This window comes from Schistocerca americana, chromosome 2, assembly GCF_021461395.2.
Source record: "Schistocerca americana isolate TAMUIC-IGC-003095 chromosome 2, iqSchAmer2.1, whole genome shotgun sequence".
NCBI classification, from domain to species: domain Eukaryota; kingdom Metazoa; phylum Arthropoda; class Insecta; order Orthoptera; family Acrididae; genus Schistocerca; species Schistocerca americana.
The window spans coordinates 604,526,668-604,544,785 of NC_060120.1; the positions used below are offsets into that span (position 1 = coordinate 604,526,668).

The 18,118-nt window shown below is 41.6% G+C and overlaps 1 protein-coding gene across 1 annotated transcript in view; it reads left to right on the top strand.

Annotated features, from left to right (window-relative positions):
* Positions 1–18,118, top strand: part of LOC124594826 (homogentisate 1,2-dioxygenase) — a 96,013-nt gene that overhangs the window by 51,857 nt on the left and 26,038 nt on the right. The window contains exons 5-7 of the mRNA XM_047133270.1: positions 872–951; positions 1,036–1,135; positions 11,594–11,826. Coding sequence (XP_046989226.1) covers positions 872–951; positions 1,036–1,135; positions 11,594–11,826 — 413 coding nt within the window. The remainder of the gene's footprint in view (positions 1–871; positions 952–1,035; positions 1,136–11,593; positions 11,827–18,118) is intronic.

Below are 18,118 nucleotides of genomic sequence, written 5' to 3' on the forward strand. Positions count from 1 at the left end.
TATCCATATACCCACAATTTGTCACCTGTAATTACGATATTTAACAAATCTGTGTCATTTTTAGTCCAATTAATCAGTTCTTGGCACACTTCAAGTCGGTATTGTCACTAGTCACTTGACAACACTTTTGGAATGAATTTTGTGGACACTCGACACATGTTCAGATCTTCAGTTAAAATTGACTGAACTGCATAGAAACTTAAATTAAGTTCATCAGCAATCTCTCTAATTGTAAGTCTATGATCAGAGTGTGCTAAGTCGCAAACTTTCACAACATTTTCATTCGTTTTTGATGTGGAAGAACAGCACATCATCAAATGGTTTGTGGCTGTTTTTAAATCTGTTGAAACAGACGAAACATTTGACTGGCTCATACAATTATCTCCAAAAGCTGTTTTTAATAGTTTGTAAGTCTCAGAAGCTGATTTCCTGGTTTTAAAACAAAATTTAACACAAATTCGTTGCTCTGTTTTTACGTCCATTTTCACACAGACAGAATCTGGCAACAAGCCCTAACAGACCTCCACTCAACCAGCTCCCACAATGAACTGAATAAAGGAAATGCAGTTTTCTGTCAGAGGGCATTCAAGGACAAAGCAATGACACACTCCCCACTCTCTGTGTACCTGCCTGCCAAACCAATAAGCAGTAGTGGATCCACTCTTAAAACTTTCCAGTCACACTTCGTATGCTACATTTTTCAAATTATACCATATTATTAAAACAAAATTTGGACAGATCTCACTGAAAATTAGTTTTTCCAATAGAAAATTCATTTTTGTGCAGTAACACAAATTATAAAATCTTCTACATACATAAAGGAAAGACATTTATAACACAAGCAATAGCTGACTGCCCGTAACTGTTTCAGTGCCACAGCAAGGTGTACTGTATATTACAACAGAATTTGGGAAAATGACTGTTTCTCCAAATGAAATCTGTGTCATCCAGGTAACTAAACCATTCATAATTCTGCATCATTAATTTTAAAGTAATTTGAAAACTGATTACGCATATTGATTATTTGTGTTACAGCAAGGTATGAGGTTTAATGTGCATGTTACCAAACCATCACGAGGCTATATACTGGAAGTTTTTGATAATCATTTCCAGCTCCCATACCTAGGACCTATTGGTAAGTGGAACAGATTTACTCAGTCAAGATTCAGATGCAGTCTTATCTCTGAAATAGTTGTCTTATGTAGTAGCCAAAGAAGTCTTTTAGGATTTCACAGTTTGAAAGTTAATAAAAAATTCTTGTGTGTTATCTTTAATTTACTTCAGTTGACACTAAGATGAAATCAGTCTATACAAAAATGCTACAGTGAAACTTTGTTTCAATGTTTCATCAAATTCTGTAAATCTGAACTGATTCAGTGAGAGTTCAATGACTTTATCATACCTCAAGGATATACAAACTGCAATCATATAATACATAATACTCAAAAACAAAATAAGAGTACCTCATTACCTATTTCTACAATTTACCAGCATATTTGGACTCACAGATGCAAATTTCACATATTTCTAATGTTTGTATTAATCAGCTTTTCACATTGTCAATACATACACAGATGATAATTGTTTGCGTAAAGTTACATAAATGCTTTGTTTCTGGTATTAGATAAAAATAGCAAGTGAGCAGTAGAAGTATCTCTTCCCAAGCAGCTGTCTTCACCTATCAGACATAAACATGTAAAAAGAAGTTTTCATAGTTATCAGTATGAGCAAATTAGCAGTTGTCAAAGTATAACTCAACTTGATCCACATCCTTGAATGTTCTCCTCCACAATAGGTTTTACAGAACACAATATGTGAATGAATGGAGGAGCCCATAAGAAAATAATCTAATTAACAGCCTTGCAGACATATCAACATCTCACAAACAGAATGCATTATTTCGTATTTCTATGTTTAGTCATTCCCCTCTTTCCAGAATTTCAAGACTATTTCCTTCTTGTACTAGTGGCAGTTATTTAGGTACTTGTACATCCTTAATTCTTCAAAAAACTGAACACTCACCTATAAAATAGCCTTGTAATTAAGATTACTTTATAAACGAATTAATGTGTGAAATATTTGACTTCAAGCATGTAAGTGAGAAAAATGTAAAAAAAGGTTTGAAATTATGTTTAAGGTTTGTTGGAAGCAAGTGCTCTCCTTATCAAAGCCTAAATGAGTATTAATATGGGTAATTTTTGCCTTGTTATAAACAAAAACTAGTTTATGATGCATCTCAGTGTTTAAGACATCATATGTGCTGAACTGTGTGTCATAAAATGATATAATTTTGCAGGATGTTCAGTGGTATGTGTGGATATTGTCTGAAAAATGTGTTGTGAATAGAGTTAATTGCAAGGAAGTAATAAATTAAATAAATGTGCCTGATGCAACAGTTTTACTCCATGAAAATCAAGAATGTAGTAAGTGATAAAATTTCTTCCTTCCATAATAAGATAAAGGTGAGGCAATGGCAAACATGATATTGGAGGTTTTAGGCCAGGATGTTAGTGGAATGCAGGATATGCTGGAGAGACAATTTCCACCTGTGTGCAGTTGAGAGAAACTTGTGCTGGAAGGGGGTATCCAAAAGGCCCGTGAAGTGAAGCAGCTGTTGCAGTCATTTGTGTTGTGGCATGCAGCATGTTCATCAACTGAATGCTCTGAACTGAAGTCTCCAGTTTGCCACATTTTGTTGGTGGTCATTCATGTGAGTAGACAGTTGGTTATTTGTCATGCACACATGCCGTACAGTAATTGCAGAATAAGTGATATATAACATGGCTGCTTTCAAATGTGTTCATGCATGTTATTGGGTAGGAAATACCTGCGACAGGACTGTGGTAGGAGCTCGTGTCGGGACAGGTCTTGCACTTGGGTCAACCACAAGGGAATGACTCATGGGATGCAGGACTGGGTGCACAGTTAGAATAGGGATGGATAAGGATATTCTGTAGGGTGGAAGGGCAGTGGAGCACTACTTTGGGTGATGTGGGTGGTATTTTCAGTAGAATATCTCTCATCTCAGGAAGTGACAAGATGTGAAGGATGTGGCTGACCTTTCCAGGCCCAGGGAGATACTGAGTGGTCAAAGGAGTACTAGCCAGTGGCTGGTTAACAGGTTTACTTTGTCCAAAGAGGAGATGACATGAGATGTCTGTTTATGGATGAGATGGATGAGATATCATCCGTCAATGAAGGTTGCAATGCATAGTCTGAGACAATACAGTGATGTTCAACAACCAGATTCAATTAAGAATGAACTCACAAATTGCAATTATGGCTCTGCATCAGCTGTAGAATATTTCAGAATGAATGAAAATTTGTGCTGGACTGGGACTTGAACTCGAATTTCCTGCATGTCGTGAAGGGTTGCCTTAACCCCATCAGCTGACCAAGCACACTTCCAGGAGTGGCCCAGATCTCCATTTGTCCTAGTGTCTACTCTCCCTGGATGAGAATCACAGTAATGCAGTACAAGCACGAGGGAAACTGGATACCAGGACAAGTGAAGAGTTGGGCTACACCTGGAAGCATACTTGGATAGTCAAAGTGTTAAGGCGACAGCCCGCGACAGACCGGAAATCTAGGTTTGAGTCCCAGTTCAGCACAAATTTTCATTTGTTCTGAAATATTCTATAGCTGATGAAGATCCCTCATCACAATTTTTGAGTTCATTCTGAATGCCAATAAACACTCTGGAAGGCTTATTGGTATGTACTGACAATGGCTGCTTTCCACTGTAGATCTGGCAAGGCAGTAAGGAAGGGACTTTTTGACATGGAACATTTAGTCCAACATCTAGGAAGGTGGCATATCGAGTTGAGAAGGACCAGTGAAAAGAATTTGGGAATAAGTGTTGATGTTACAGAGGAAAAAGCAGAGGTTGTTCCTGCCATGAGTCAAGAGCATGAAAATGTCATCAATGAATCTGTACCAGATAAGAGGCTTTAGGTGTTGACTGGATAGAAAGGATTCTTCCAGATTGCCCATAAACAAGTTTGCATAGGTTGGTGCCATGCATGTACTCAAGGCAGTACCATGGATTTGTTTATAGATTTGGCCTTCAAAAGTGAAATAATGGTGGGTCAGGAAGTTCTTGGCTAGGAGGGTTAGGAATGAGGTGGTAGGATTGGTGTTGGGAGGGTGTTTGGAAAGACTGTGCCCCATGGTGTTGCAGCCATGGGAATAGGGGATGTTGGTGTATGAGGCAATCACATCCATGGTGACCAACAAGGAGTTTTGTAGCTATGGTACAGGAACTGTGGAAAGGTGTTGAAGGAAGTGGTCAATTTCTTGAATGTAGTATAGGAGGTTACAGACAATAGTTTGGAAGTATTTGTCATCAAAGGCAGAGGTTTCTTCTGTGGGAGCATTGTGACCAGTGGCAGTGGGATAACTGGTAAGGTAAGGAGACATGTAATGTTGGGTTTGGGGGATAGGTGAAAGGTAAGAATCCAAAAGGGGGGGGGGGGGTTGCTTGTGTGAGGAAGGAGGGCAATGGTTTCAGGTGTCTGGTTTTGGGATATACCTAAGGCCTTGAGGAGGTGCTGGAGGTCATGTTAAACTTCAGGAATGGGATCATGATCATAAGATTCAAATGCAGAGGTGTCAGAAAGTGATGGAGCTTTTTTCTGTGGGAAGGATGACAATGTTTGGATTGGTTTTCAGGTTATGGATAGCTGTGTGTTCTATATGAGTGACTTCCAACTCAATAGAGAGCGATTTAGGAAAGAAAGGTGAGGTCAGCTTAGAAGTGAGGAATTCCTGGAAGATTACAAGGGATGACGGGCTGGAAGGACAGGAGGATCACAGGTTGGAGGCTGTGTGTGGTTTTGGTTGGCTGTTGTCTTTGGGGTGCATGGCAAAAAATTGTTTCCACTGCAGAGAATGAGTAAGGGAAAGAAGGTCCCTCACAAGTCCAGCATGATTGAACTTAAGAGTTCTGGCTAATGGTGAGACCCTTAGAGAGTATTGAGACTTTTGCAGGGGTCAGAATTTTGGTGAAATGTTGATGACAGTGCTATAGGCTGGATGTTCAGTGTGTTTCATGGAGGCAGAGGAAATTTTTGGAGTTTTGAAGGCAGAGTATGTCAGCAGGGCATGAGGGGTTGGAGTGATAGGCTCTTTCTTGCCTATAGGTAATCCCTGTGGATGTAAGACAGGAATGGCTGGAACAGCTTCCTCTGATGTTGCTGAGAAGGCTGTTCCATTCCTTGATGGGCAGTGATAGGAAGCTGTTATCACAGAGTAAAAGGATTTTGTGAAAGGAGTAAAGGCTGTCAAATGTGGTTTAAGCTTGGATTGTATGATTATGAAGGACCAGACTGGTGAGGGTGAAGAATTGATGGAATGGGAAAAGGTGAAGGTTCTTACTGTAGGACAGGTGACATCTTGAGATGCCAGTTTTAATGGTAAGCCCATTAGGAGAGATACCAAGTGCCAGAGAAAATTTCAGAAAGAGGACGTGTGATTCAAGTTTCTCTAGGGCAAAAGAGAGTTTTCAGAATTGGCAGAGGTAGAATGACCATGGATTCATGGTTGGGCAGGTGGAAGACAAAAGCAATGACTGAAAAGAATTGTTAAGAAAGGTTGAAGATAGGAAGGTGAATTGACATGGGCAGCAGTAAATAAACAATGCATTTACAAATAAACATATGCGATCTGCTAACAGTCAAATTGTGCCTCACAAGTTGGCAGCGGCAAATATGCTAAAAACAGCTCTGGAATAATATGTCTGAAAAGGGCTGTCACTGCAAGAGCAGCAAGTTGTAGTAGAGCACTCATTACTTTACTTTCAAATCCCAAATCTACAAATACATGGTCTTGAGAAAATCAACCACATTATTCACCTCTCATCATACCTGAGATGAGGGATACACTACCAAAAATTCTACCCACATCACCCAAAGTCATGTTCCACTACTCACCCAAACTACAGAATGTCCTTGTCCATTCCATCCCTATTCCACTCCTGCTCCAAATCCTGCACCCATGTTCATTCCCTTGTAGTGGGCATAGATGGAAGACACGTCCCACACACACCCTCCAACCACAGTCCAGTCACAGGCATTTCGTACCTAATAAAAAGGAAGGGCCACATATGAAAGCAGCCATGTGATATATATCAAACAATGAAAAGTATAGGATGGAATATCAACAATATTATGAAGAGGGTAGATTGCTTCAGTTAGTATTCCGTAGAAATGTTGGAACACGTGAGGTAATACTGACCCTATGACTTATCTTAAAAGATGAATTAAGGAAAGGCAAACCTACATTTCTAGCATTTGTAGACTTAGAGAAAGCTTTTGACAATGTTGACTTGAATACTCTCTTTCAAATTCTGAATTTTGCAGGGGTAAAATACAGGGAGCAAAAGGCTATTTACAGTTTGTTCAGAAACAAGATGGCAGTTATAAAGGAAGGGCATGAAAGGGAAGCAGTTGTTGGGAAGGGAGTGAGACAGGGTTGTAGCCTATACCTGATGTTATTCAATCTGTATATTGAGCAACCAGTAAAGGAAACAAAAGAAAAATTCAGAGTAGGAATTAAAATCCATGGAGAAGAAATACAAATTTTGAGGTTCACCGATGACATTCTAATTCTATCAGAGACAGCAAAGGACCTGGAAGAGCAATTGAACAGAATGGACAGTGACTTGAAAGGAGGATATAAGATGAACATCAACAAAAGCAAAACGAGGATAATGGAATGTAGTCGAATTAAGTCGGGTGATGCTGAGGGAATTACATTAGGAAATGAGACACTTAAAGTAGTAGATGAGTTTTGTTATTTGGGGAGCAAAATAACTGATGACGTTTGAAGTAGAGAGGGTATAAAATGTAGACTGGCTATGGCAAGGAAAGTGTTTCTGAAGAAGAGAAATTTGTTAACATCGAGTTTAGATTTAAGTGTCAGGAAGGCGTTTCTGAAAGTATTTGTATGGAGTGTAGCCATGTATGGAAGCGAAACATGGACAATAAATAGTTTGGACAAGAAGAGTAGAGAAGCTTTCGAAATGTGGTGCTACAGAAGAATGCTGAAGATTAGATGGGTAGGTCACATAACTAATGAGGAGGTACTGAATAGAATTGGGGAGAAGAGATATTTGTGGCACAACTTGGCTGGAAGAAGGGATTAGGTGGTAGGATATGACATAAAATTGGTTCAAATGGCTCTGAGCACTATGGGACGTAACATCTGTGGTCATCAGTCCCCTAGAACTTAGAACTACTTAAACCTAACTAACCTAAGGACATCACACACATCCATGCCCGAGGCAGGATTCGAACCTGCGACCGTAGCGGTCACGCGGTTCCAGACTGAAGTGCCTAGAACCGCATGGCCACACCGACCGGCCGATATGACATATCCTGAGGCATCAAGGGATCACCACTTTAGTATAGGAGAGCAGCGTGGAGGGTAAAAATCGTAGAGGGAGACCAAGAGATGAATACACTAAGCAGATTCATAAGGATGTAGGTTTCAGTAGTTACTTGAAGAAGCTTGCACAGGATAGAGTAGCATGGCATGGAGAGCTACATGAAACCAGTCTCTGGACTGAAGACCACCACAACAACAACAGATTGCTTCTCACTATAAAAATGAGTTGCAGAGAGGCACAGTGAAAAGGCTGTTACACACTGAGATATTGGGCAAGGCTATCTTCAGGAAAGAAAAGAAAGCACCCAAAGTACACACACAGTCACACAAGCAGGTACATCTCATGTATGCCTGACCCCTAATTCCAGCTGCTCTGGACAGACTGCAGCTGTCTGTGGAACACAAGCAGCATTCCAGAGTGGGCCAGGGAAGGGGGCGGGAATAGCAGGGTACAGGTAGGTTGGAAGAGAGAAGAACACTGTGTGGCAGAGCATGCAGGGACTAGAATGTGGCAGGACAAGACTGCCAGATGCAGTGCCATGAGGCTGTGGGGGAGTTGAGGGGGAGTGGAAAATGAGAGGAGCAGAAAAGGATGCATTGTCAAAGACCAGTGCACAATTAGGGTGAAAGGACAAGGTCTTGGAGGAGGTGATAGGATGGAGGGGGCAGAAACTTTTGGGTGTAGGGTGTGGGGCCAGTAGGTTATCATAGGTTTAGGCTGGGATAATTTTGGAAGTGGAGAATGAGTTGTAAGGGTACCTCCCATTTGTGAAGCTGAGATAGCTCGAGTAGTGAAATAACTATTAAAATCAAGCATGTTACATTCAGCTGCATGCTGTGCCATAGGGGCAGTCCACTTTGCTCTTGGTGACAGTCTGGCAGTGGTCATTCATTCTGCTAGACAGTTGGCTGGTAGTCGAACCAATATAAAAACCTGTGCAGTGATCCAGCACAGCTAGTGTAGGACACTGTGGCTTTCACAGGAGGTCTGGCTTCTAATGGGATAGGACAAGCCTGTAATGGGACTGGAATAGGAAGTACTGGGTGGGTAGATTGGGCAGGTCTTGCACGTGGATCTTCCACAGGAATATGATCCCTGTGAATTGACTAGGATGTTATGGAGGTTGGGTGGGTGATAGAACACCACTTTATGAGGTTTGGGAAGGATCTTCGGTACAATGTCCCTCATTTTAGGGCATGATGATAGATAATTAAAAGAGTGCAAAGGATGTGGTTCAGTTGTTCCAGTCTGGGTTGGTACTGGGTGATGAAGGGGACACTCCCTTGTAACCAGATCTTGGGCTGGTTGGTGGATTGGGGTTGTATACGGATATGGCGCAGGAAACCTGTTTGTAGACTGTCTGTCTTGAAGGTTTTTGTGAGACTATCAACATAATGGACAAGAGAGTTCTTGCCACTGCAATTATGCCGCCCAGTGGCCATGTTGTATGGGAGTGACTTTTAGTGTGTAAGGGATGGCTGCTGTCAAAACACAGGTATGGTTGATATGTTTAAAGTGAGCAGAGCCATGGGTGGAGCCATCTGAGAGGAGGAGGTTAATTTCCAGAAGGGTGGCATGTTTTCACCCTCGATTGAGGAGAGCCAGTTGAAACAGATGGGAAGGCATATGAGTGGAGCCATCTGAGAGGCGGAGGTCAATGTTCAGGAAAGTGGCACGCTGGGTTGAGAAGAGCCAGGTGAAACAGATGGGAGAAAAGGTGTTGAGATTATGAAGGAATGAAAATAGGATGTTTTGGCCCCAAGTCCAGACCATATGTCTGACATATCCAGAAGAATCTGAATCAGATCAGGGGTTTGGGATTTTAGGAGGCTAGGAAGGTTTTCTCTAAGTGGTCCATAAACAGGTTGGCATAGGCGGGTGCAATGTGGGTGCCCATGGCTGTGTTGTGGTTTTGTTTGTACACCTTCCCTTCAAAGGAGAAGTAGTTGTGTGTTAGGATAATGTTAGTAAAGTGTATAAGGAATGAGACAGTAGGTCTGAAATCTGAACGACACTGGGAGAGGTAGTGTTCAACAGTGGCAAGACCATGGGCCTGAAGGATGCTGATGTTTGGGGAAGTGGCATCAACAGTGATGAGTAGGGATCCAGGAGGTAAAGGGGTGGGGATGTGGAAAGTCAGCAAAGGAACTGGTTGATATCTTCAAAGTGGAAGGCTAGATTTTGGACAATTGGTTGGATGTGTTGATCAATGAGGGCCAAAATTACTTTGGTGGGGCACAATAACAAGTTACAATGGGGTGTCCAGGACCATTGGTTTTGTGGATTTTGGGAAGCATGCAGAAAGTGGGTGTTTAAGGTGTCATAGAGGTGTGCCACACTCTGCCAACATACCTCAGTCTTTTCCCCTTGTCTGAACCTCTTTTTCCCACTCCCTATATCCGCTCCCCCCAAACCTCTCCCCTACGGCTACCTGATGTTGTGCCTGGCAGCCTTGTCCTGCCGCCTTCTAGTCCCAGTGTGCTCTGCCAGGCAGCATCTAGTAGGCTTTGACTGAAAGCTCAGTGTGTAACAGTCTTTTTGTTATGCCTATCTTCAACTCAGAGAGTCACATTTATGGTGGGTAGCAATTTATCCTGTTCATAATGTTGTTCTCATTATACATCAGCTATACTGCAATTATTGTACAGCATTACAATTGGGCATGACACGTAACCAACTGTCTACTCACGTGAATGGCCACCAACAAAATATGGTAAACTGAAGAATTGACCACCCAGTTGCCAAAAATTATGCACATCACAACACAAATGACTTCCACAGCTGTTTCACCTCACGAGGCTTTGGGATACACACTTTCACCACAAGTTTCTCTCAACTAAACAGGTGGCAATTGTCTAGCCAGGATATCCTACATTATCACAGTCATCTTGACTTAAACCTCCACTAACCTGTTATTCACTGCCCTATCTTACCTTTTTTCCTTCTCTCTTCTCTCTTCTGTCCACACCACTCCTTCCCTCTTCAGATTGTGTACTGCCTTCTCCCACCACTCTTCTTACCCCCCCCCCCCCTCCACCCCTCATGTGAAAAAAATCCTCTCTGTCTCTCTCTCTCTCTCTTTCTCTCTCTCCCTTCCTCCCTCCCTCCCATCCCCCCCCCCCCCTTCCCCACCTATTTCCCTTTTTTTCTCTTTGTGCTTCCTGTCTTCCCTTTCATTTCCATCTATCTCTCATTCCCTTTCCCACCCTCTCCATCCTCTATCACTTATACACCCTACCCTCTGAAATCCTTTAGTTGTGCAGTCAGTGAGTCATCTGTCAAAAGACCTGCCCCACACTACCCTGCTACCCCCTCCTTGCCTCATGTGTCCTTCCTTACCATCTTCTCATCTCTGTCCACCTAGGCCACTGCCCTTAATAATCAATAACCAGTCGCAGTGTGGAAGTGTGACTTTGGGCACCTGTTTAGTTGTGTTCATGACTGCATGTACTATTTGGAGAAAGAGAGCAATAGCTTGAAAGCTAATGTGTGAATTGTTTTCTGTTATTTGCCTCACTACAGTCCAGTATAGGTGAGCAGTTGCCTTTCCTGTATATTATGTACTGTTCCATCCAGGAGTTTCCTTTATTGTTAAATAATGTTGTGACTATTTCTTGTCCCACAATTCATAGTTTATGGGCTTACTTATGAAACAAGAGTATGCAGGTCATCACAAAGCAAATATATATGCTAAGGCTTGTAGTCAAGATAACTTAGTCATACAATGCAAAACTCCACTATCATGTTGCTTGTAATAATGATGGATTGTCAGAGTCCACTTTATCTACTTGCTTGTAATAATGATGGGTTATTAGAGCCCACTTTATTTGCTTGCACTTTGTATTGGTGAACTGTTATAAATGAGCTCAGATTAAGTAAGGAGGACAGTTAGTTAAACATCTGATCTGCCAGTTGTTTTATTCAAATGGTTCAAATGGCTCTGAGCACTATGGGACTTAACATCTGAGGTCATCAGTCCCCTAGAACTTAGAACTACTTAAACCTAACTAACCTAATGACATCACACACATCCATGCCCGAGGTAGGATTCGAACCTGCGACCGCAGTGGTCGCGCGGTTCCAGACTGAAGCGCCTAGAACCGCTCGGCCACACCGGCCGGCAGTTGTTTTATTGTTGTACTGTAATGTGATATTAGCATTCATCCCATGTCTTAATCGATGAACTAAAAGCATTTTCATTTTAAGGTGCAAATGGTCTTGCCAATCCACGGGACTTTCTCACACCTGTTGCATGGTTTGAAGACCGTTCAGTTGAAGAAAGTCAGTACCGAGTTATTAGTAAATTCCAAGGACATCTGTTTGTTGCTCAGCAAGGGCACAGCCCTTTTGATGTCGTTGCATGGCATGGGAATTATGTCCCATATAAATATGACTTGTCTCTCTTCATGGTTATCAATGCAGTGCAGTTTGATCATTGTGTAAGTATTTTTTTAATTCCACTTCTTTATTTTTTTAAAGTAAAAAACAAGTGCTTCACAAATATTTCACAATAACAATCCTCTGTCACCATTAAAGAGAGTATAGTTAATGTAGCATAGAAAGACACCACAGAAGGGTAGTGGTGGTCTGTCCTTCCATAATTATATACCTGAAACTTAATGTTGCTTCCCACTAGCTGGTACAATCACATGGGCCAAAGGCTAACATACAGGAGAAGAAATCAGGGAATACTATCAAAAGTGCAAGTAACTCTCTATCATAAAGTGTAAACTAGAGCATGAAATTCTGCTATCTCTGCATTCTTGTCAGGACTACGGTAAACATATCAATCAATGGAAAAAAAATTACTTTGATATTATAGATATTTATGTGTAATTACTTTACTCAGCAATTAAATGAGAAATCAGACGCTGCTGCAGTTTGTGTCCTGTCATAGGCAAATACTACTGTAAACATGATTGAAGTTTCTGATAATGAGAAATGAGAAGGAGCAATCTGTATGCACTTTAAAGAAATATTTTACAGCCAAGATCGTGTTCAAAACTGTTTTTCATTGACCAGTTTCTACAGATAAGACTGTCATTTTTAGATCTTCAAAAGCTTTTTTGGTTATATGTCATGTTCCACTGTGTGCGCATTAGTCATGCCATGTTAACATTTTAGTGGAAAGTATATTACACACTCCACAAAGGTTTGTCAAAAATAAAATTACAAACAGGTTTGTCACCAGTAAAAATACCTTGTGGAGCTTGGCATGTCTACATATGTATCACTCTTTTGGTGCTTGTCAATTGTTAAAATCAGCAATATATAGTAACAGTGCACATTTATGCCGATGTTTACATTTACATGATGAGTTTAGCTTATCTTGGAAATACATAGCGCAATTATGCACTATGTATTTCGAGTGAGTTGTAATTTTATTTTTGACTAACCTATGTGGAATGTGTGTATACTCTACACTAAAATGGAGCTACTAGTACAATGAGTTGTGAAAAAATGGTTTCAGTCTCATCTCCATAGTAGGAGACATATAGCAGAAATTACCTCAGCCAACATTGACAACCATATTATTGCTTACAGATGTGATTTTCAGACTGTACAAACTGGGGTACCATTTTCGAGGCTCTTACTTCTTATTTGTGTAAATGTATGTAAACAAAATAGAAAATACTAACACTAACCATAAGAAAAATGTATCTTATCCAGAAAAGCAAGAAAACAACCAGAATAAACCAGTGTCAAGATGACCAGAGATAATAAATGGTGCTGGCTGAGCTTTTGTATAAAGTATACTAAGACAGACTAATGAAGATTATATGTTACTGCAAGAATTCAGTCATCCATTCATCATGTTCTGTAAATCCCACTAAAAGGAGAACCTTCAGGGATGTGGAACGAGCCAATGCACGCATTAACAAAAGATTAGGAAATCATAGAAACTTAATCCGTGTACTGCAATAAAAAAAAGTCTATCACCATACTCCATAATGCTATCCGTACTTGTGCTATCTAAATTTAATCAAATTTAATTAATCAATGAATAAATTAATAACATCAAATTTAATTTAATTAATTTATGCTACTTTGGAAAAAGGCTCCTGCCTCATCTGTTATACTAAACAGCTGCTGCTTATCTGCATTGTTAGCCTTATATTTACTGGATTACAGTGATATTTTGTAAAGAAAATATTTATGCACACCTGAAAACACTGAGCCATATTTACAGAATGTGTGCAATTTCTTATTATACTACTCACTTCCACTTAATAAACAATTTTTTTTTCTTTTGTCACTATCCTGGGAGACAATTCTGTACAGTAACATGGGAATAAAAATGTATTGAATAAGGCAATGCTCTTGTCTCAGGTCTCCCTAATGAGAAATGCTTCTTATGCTAAAACGTGGTGAACAGAGCTTCTTTATTAGTTTATCTTTGTGATGAGTTTATTTTAACTTGTTATCCAACTAGATCTCAGTGATTTTGCTCAGTGTGTCTCGTTTAGTGTAAGATCATCAATGTCTACTTCTGGTGCTGTTTGTTTGAAATCTCATAAAATGTGAGGTTTTTTTGTCAAAAGGAAAATTCATACATGAAAACTATAAAATTATGAGACAGAATTGCTGGTCATTACACTTATCGGAAGGAAGAAAAATATTAACTACTGCCAATAAACACATATAACAGTAAATGACACCATTGTATCTTCCTGAGCAATTAGTTCCTTCCTGAGGTAGAAGAGACAGATACAATGGAGAAGATTAAAAAGGAAGTCCAGGTCTCTCTCACACCAGGATGAGAGGGCATCACCTGTTGTGTGGGCAAGGGTAGACAAGCATGATGGAGGAGTTGCCATAGAAAGTAGGAAGTCAAACATAGTACATTGGTAATCAATGTTTCAGTTTAGAGATGATGAAGACATATTGAGGGATAAAGACAAAAAGAGGATAGAAATGAATGGCACAGATAAGAACTAGGAGGAAAAATGATTAAGATATAAATAACTAAGCGAAAGAAGGAAGTGAGGGCAACAAATATGAAAAAATAAAAGCATTAGCTGAGGGGATCCAAATAACTAAATAACTCATGTGGTGTTGCAGGCACTCAGATTCTTTGAGTCATGCTGTAGAACTTGTTCAGGAACTGAGAACTGGGCGACCCATGGCTGGCAGCTCTTTTAAGGCTATTTATGTATGGGTTTTGTGTTGTAGGATTGCTGGATCCAATGATCCCCTAGAGTGTAGAGCACAAAACATAAATATTGGGGCATATGCGTAAAGGAAACACCCAGGGGGAAGGGAGAGTGTGTTTAAACTGAAACCATACCTTACATAACATTAGTAACTGAAGTCTTTGAGCCAGTGAGGGGGGCGGATGGTCCTGCCTGACCGGGCAAATCCTCGTACAGCAGTTGAGGAATCTGGGATGGGATGGTGGGTTGTGACGAGCCGTGGTAGTGAACCTGAATGCCTGTTACAGTACGTAGGACTTTTACCATTGATGGTCAATACCAACAGGCAAGGGGACAGATTGGAGAAGATGAATGTGGGTTAAGTTGTCATTGGGGATGCTGGCTCATTTGTAGAAGATAACAAAAAACACTTTAGAGCTGCAAAGAAAATCTGTGTTGACATTCACTACCTCTTCCGTATACGGGTTGACAGAATCTCTACAAGAGTCGATGGTGGTGGCAACACACGTTCCGATGCTGGCCCCTGATACATCACTAAATCCTAACAAGGGAGAAGTGGGGGGCTGCCTATAGGAGGGGGAGTCATCACACTCGTCACTCTCTAGTGGAATGTCACAAACACCTGTAGCACAGTCACATGACTGGGAGTGGGTAACGTCACATGTGCAGGAATGGGCTTCACTTACCCGCAGACCATCCATAGATGCCTCATGCGACACAGGTGTAGCAGGATGTGCGGGCTGACTGGATGCAGTATCATGCAGTTCTCCCAGAGCCCACACCAGTTTGAGGCGGCAGACAGTTACCATTTGAGGTGTCCCATTAATGAGCACTTCACATGTGTTGGTACGCCGCGATATGACTCTGTGTGGGCTCGAGTATAGAATTCTTAGTGCCAGTTGGACGGTGTCACCGCGCACCATGATGTGAGTGCACAATGCCAAGTCCTTATGCAGAAATATGGGAGGGAGTGAGTGCGGTCGAGGAGGGGGCACACGAATGTTAGTTATTAGCTCCTTAACATGCCCAACAAATGTCACAGATTTGATCTGGAGGAAGTGAAGGTTCGACCAGCTCTGCTGGGAGTGTACAGTACTTCTGCCAAGGTCATCTTTGTACGCAGGCCGAATGCCTAACATTACCCATGGTAAGGTGTAGGCCCACTCACCTCCATGGCACATCAGGGAAGCTTTAAGTTTTCTGTGCCAGCATTCAACAAGCCCATTGCTCTGGGGATGGTATGCTGTAGTCCTAAATCATTTCACCACACAGTTCACAAAGTTGTTGGAAGAGGGCAGACTCAAACTGGTGGCCCTGGTCAGTGGTGATAGAAACTGTGCAGCCGAAGCGCAAGATCCACATTAATAAAAGGGCTCGGGCCACTGAGTCAGCTGTGATAGTAGTGAGAGGAATTACCTCTACCCAGCAGGTAAACTTGTCAATGGTAGACAGTATGTAATGTAAGGGGCCTGAGGGGGTAAGGGCCCAACAATATCGATGTGTATATGCTGGAATCTTCTTTTTTCCACATTGAATGTACCCATGGGGGGGGCTGTGCATGACATCCTACTTTTTCATGCTGACAAGCCACATACCTTCATGCCCAAATGCGACATTGTTTTACTACCCCAGGCCAAATGAAACGTTCAGATACCAGACGTGTGGTGGTGCCTATACCAGGGTGTGCCAAGTCATGGATACTGTTAAAAATGTCCCGTTGGAGAGGTGCAGGAATCACCAGACATATGTGTCCTGTTGAAATGTCGCACCAGATGGGTGACGAAAGCCCATGAAGTGTCCATAACTCTAGTTTGAATCCTGTTTTAACATCGGAGTGCAATGCGGCAAGTTCAGTATCCTCTGTTTGCAATGTATGGAGTTCACTGAGGTCCAGTTGTGAAGATAAGACTGACGCATGAGATAGAAAATCAGCAGCGACATTGTCTGCCCCTCTGACATAACGTATTTCATCCATCAACTGACATATGAGGTCCATATGCTGAAAATGTCTTGGAGATGAGTCCTTACCTGGGTTACAGAAAGTTTAACCAGTGGTTTGTGGTCATTGAATACCACGAGATGGCGACTTTATGTATCATCTTGTAAATATATGGTAGCGGTGTAAATAGCAAATAGTTCCCAGTCAAAGGTCGACCATTTATGTTGGGAAGCAGACAGTTTGTGGGAGAAAAATTTGAGTGGCTGTACAACAGAACCCACGGATTGCTGAAGTACCGCCCCCACTGCTGTATCACTCACGTCTGTAGTAAGTGAGATGGGAGCATCAAGAATGGGGTGAGTGAGCGTAATGGCTGTCTGTAGGGCCAACTTTAGGTTATCAAATGGGTGACACATATCTGGAGTCCATGTGACCACCTGAGACCCTGAAGTGAGAGCACCCGTCAGTGGGGCTTGTATGTTGGTGGCGTGGGGGATGTGTCTGCGGTAGTAATTTACCGTTCCAAGGTAGTGGCAGAGACCCTGAAAATATTTGGGCAAAGGCACCGTACTAATGGCCTTGACCCATTCTCGTAGGGGGTGGATGCTGTCAACAGAAATCCCATGGCTCAGAAAAGTGACACTAGTGCGGCAAAGTTGTTACTTATCATTGTTCACTGTGACACCGTTTGCTTGTAATAGTTGTAATACTGTATTTAAATGAAGTTCATGTTCCTCGAGGGAGGAAAAAAAAATTAACAAGTCATCCAGGTACACACATGCAAAGTCCAGTTTTCCAACCAATGAGTTGATGAACTGTTGCCACGTCTGTTCAGCATTTTTAAATATTCAGACAACCCAAATGGGGTGATGATAGCGATTTTTTCAACGTCCTCCGGCGGCATTGGCAGTTGGTGGTGTCTTGTGACAGTTGATTACACTGAAAATTTGTGCCCCATGCAGTTGGGCAGCAAAGTCTTGAATATTTGGGATGGGATAATTATCTAGAATTGTTCTGGTGTTAAGTGCCTGATAGTCACCGCAGAGGCAGAAAGTTTCATCTTTCTTGGGCACCAAATGAATGGGTGACGACCAACTATTGGAGGAAGGGAGAACAGTCTTACTATCTAAAAGTTCCTGAATAATAGCATTGGTGTGTTTAAGTTTTTCCAGGTTTAAATGCCTAACCTTTGCATGTACCAGTGGACCTTCTGTGGTATTGATTCTATGGACAGTACCGTTGTTGATCATGAACACTGATGGGGATGATGGACCCACACCCAATGCAGTATGGCAAATCTGTAATGCTCACACTTGTGTGTCTCAGGCCAACAGGTCAGTAGCAGTGGCAGTGATGCAAAATCCGGAGTTCCGGGATATACATGAAATTTCCTGTCTTGAGCATCCAGCTCAATTTGTACCACCACTGATTCGATTGTACAGTTCACACTGGCAGTTGGGAAACCCATAAACATAGTCAATGGGGTTTGAGCACATTGTGTCAGCCGTTGAGCACTCAGAACACGTGGAAAGTTCATATTCAATGTAAAATGTTCCCATTCAAAGTTTTGTGTGCAAAAAACATTCTGTTGGTACAGAACACTGCCACACGACTGCTGACTCATGTATGGTAATGAAA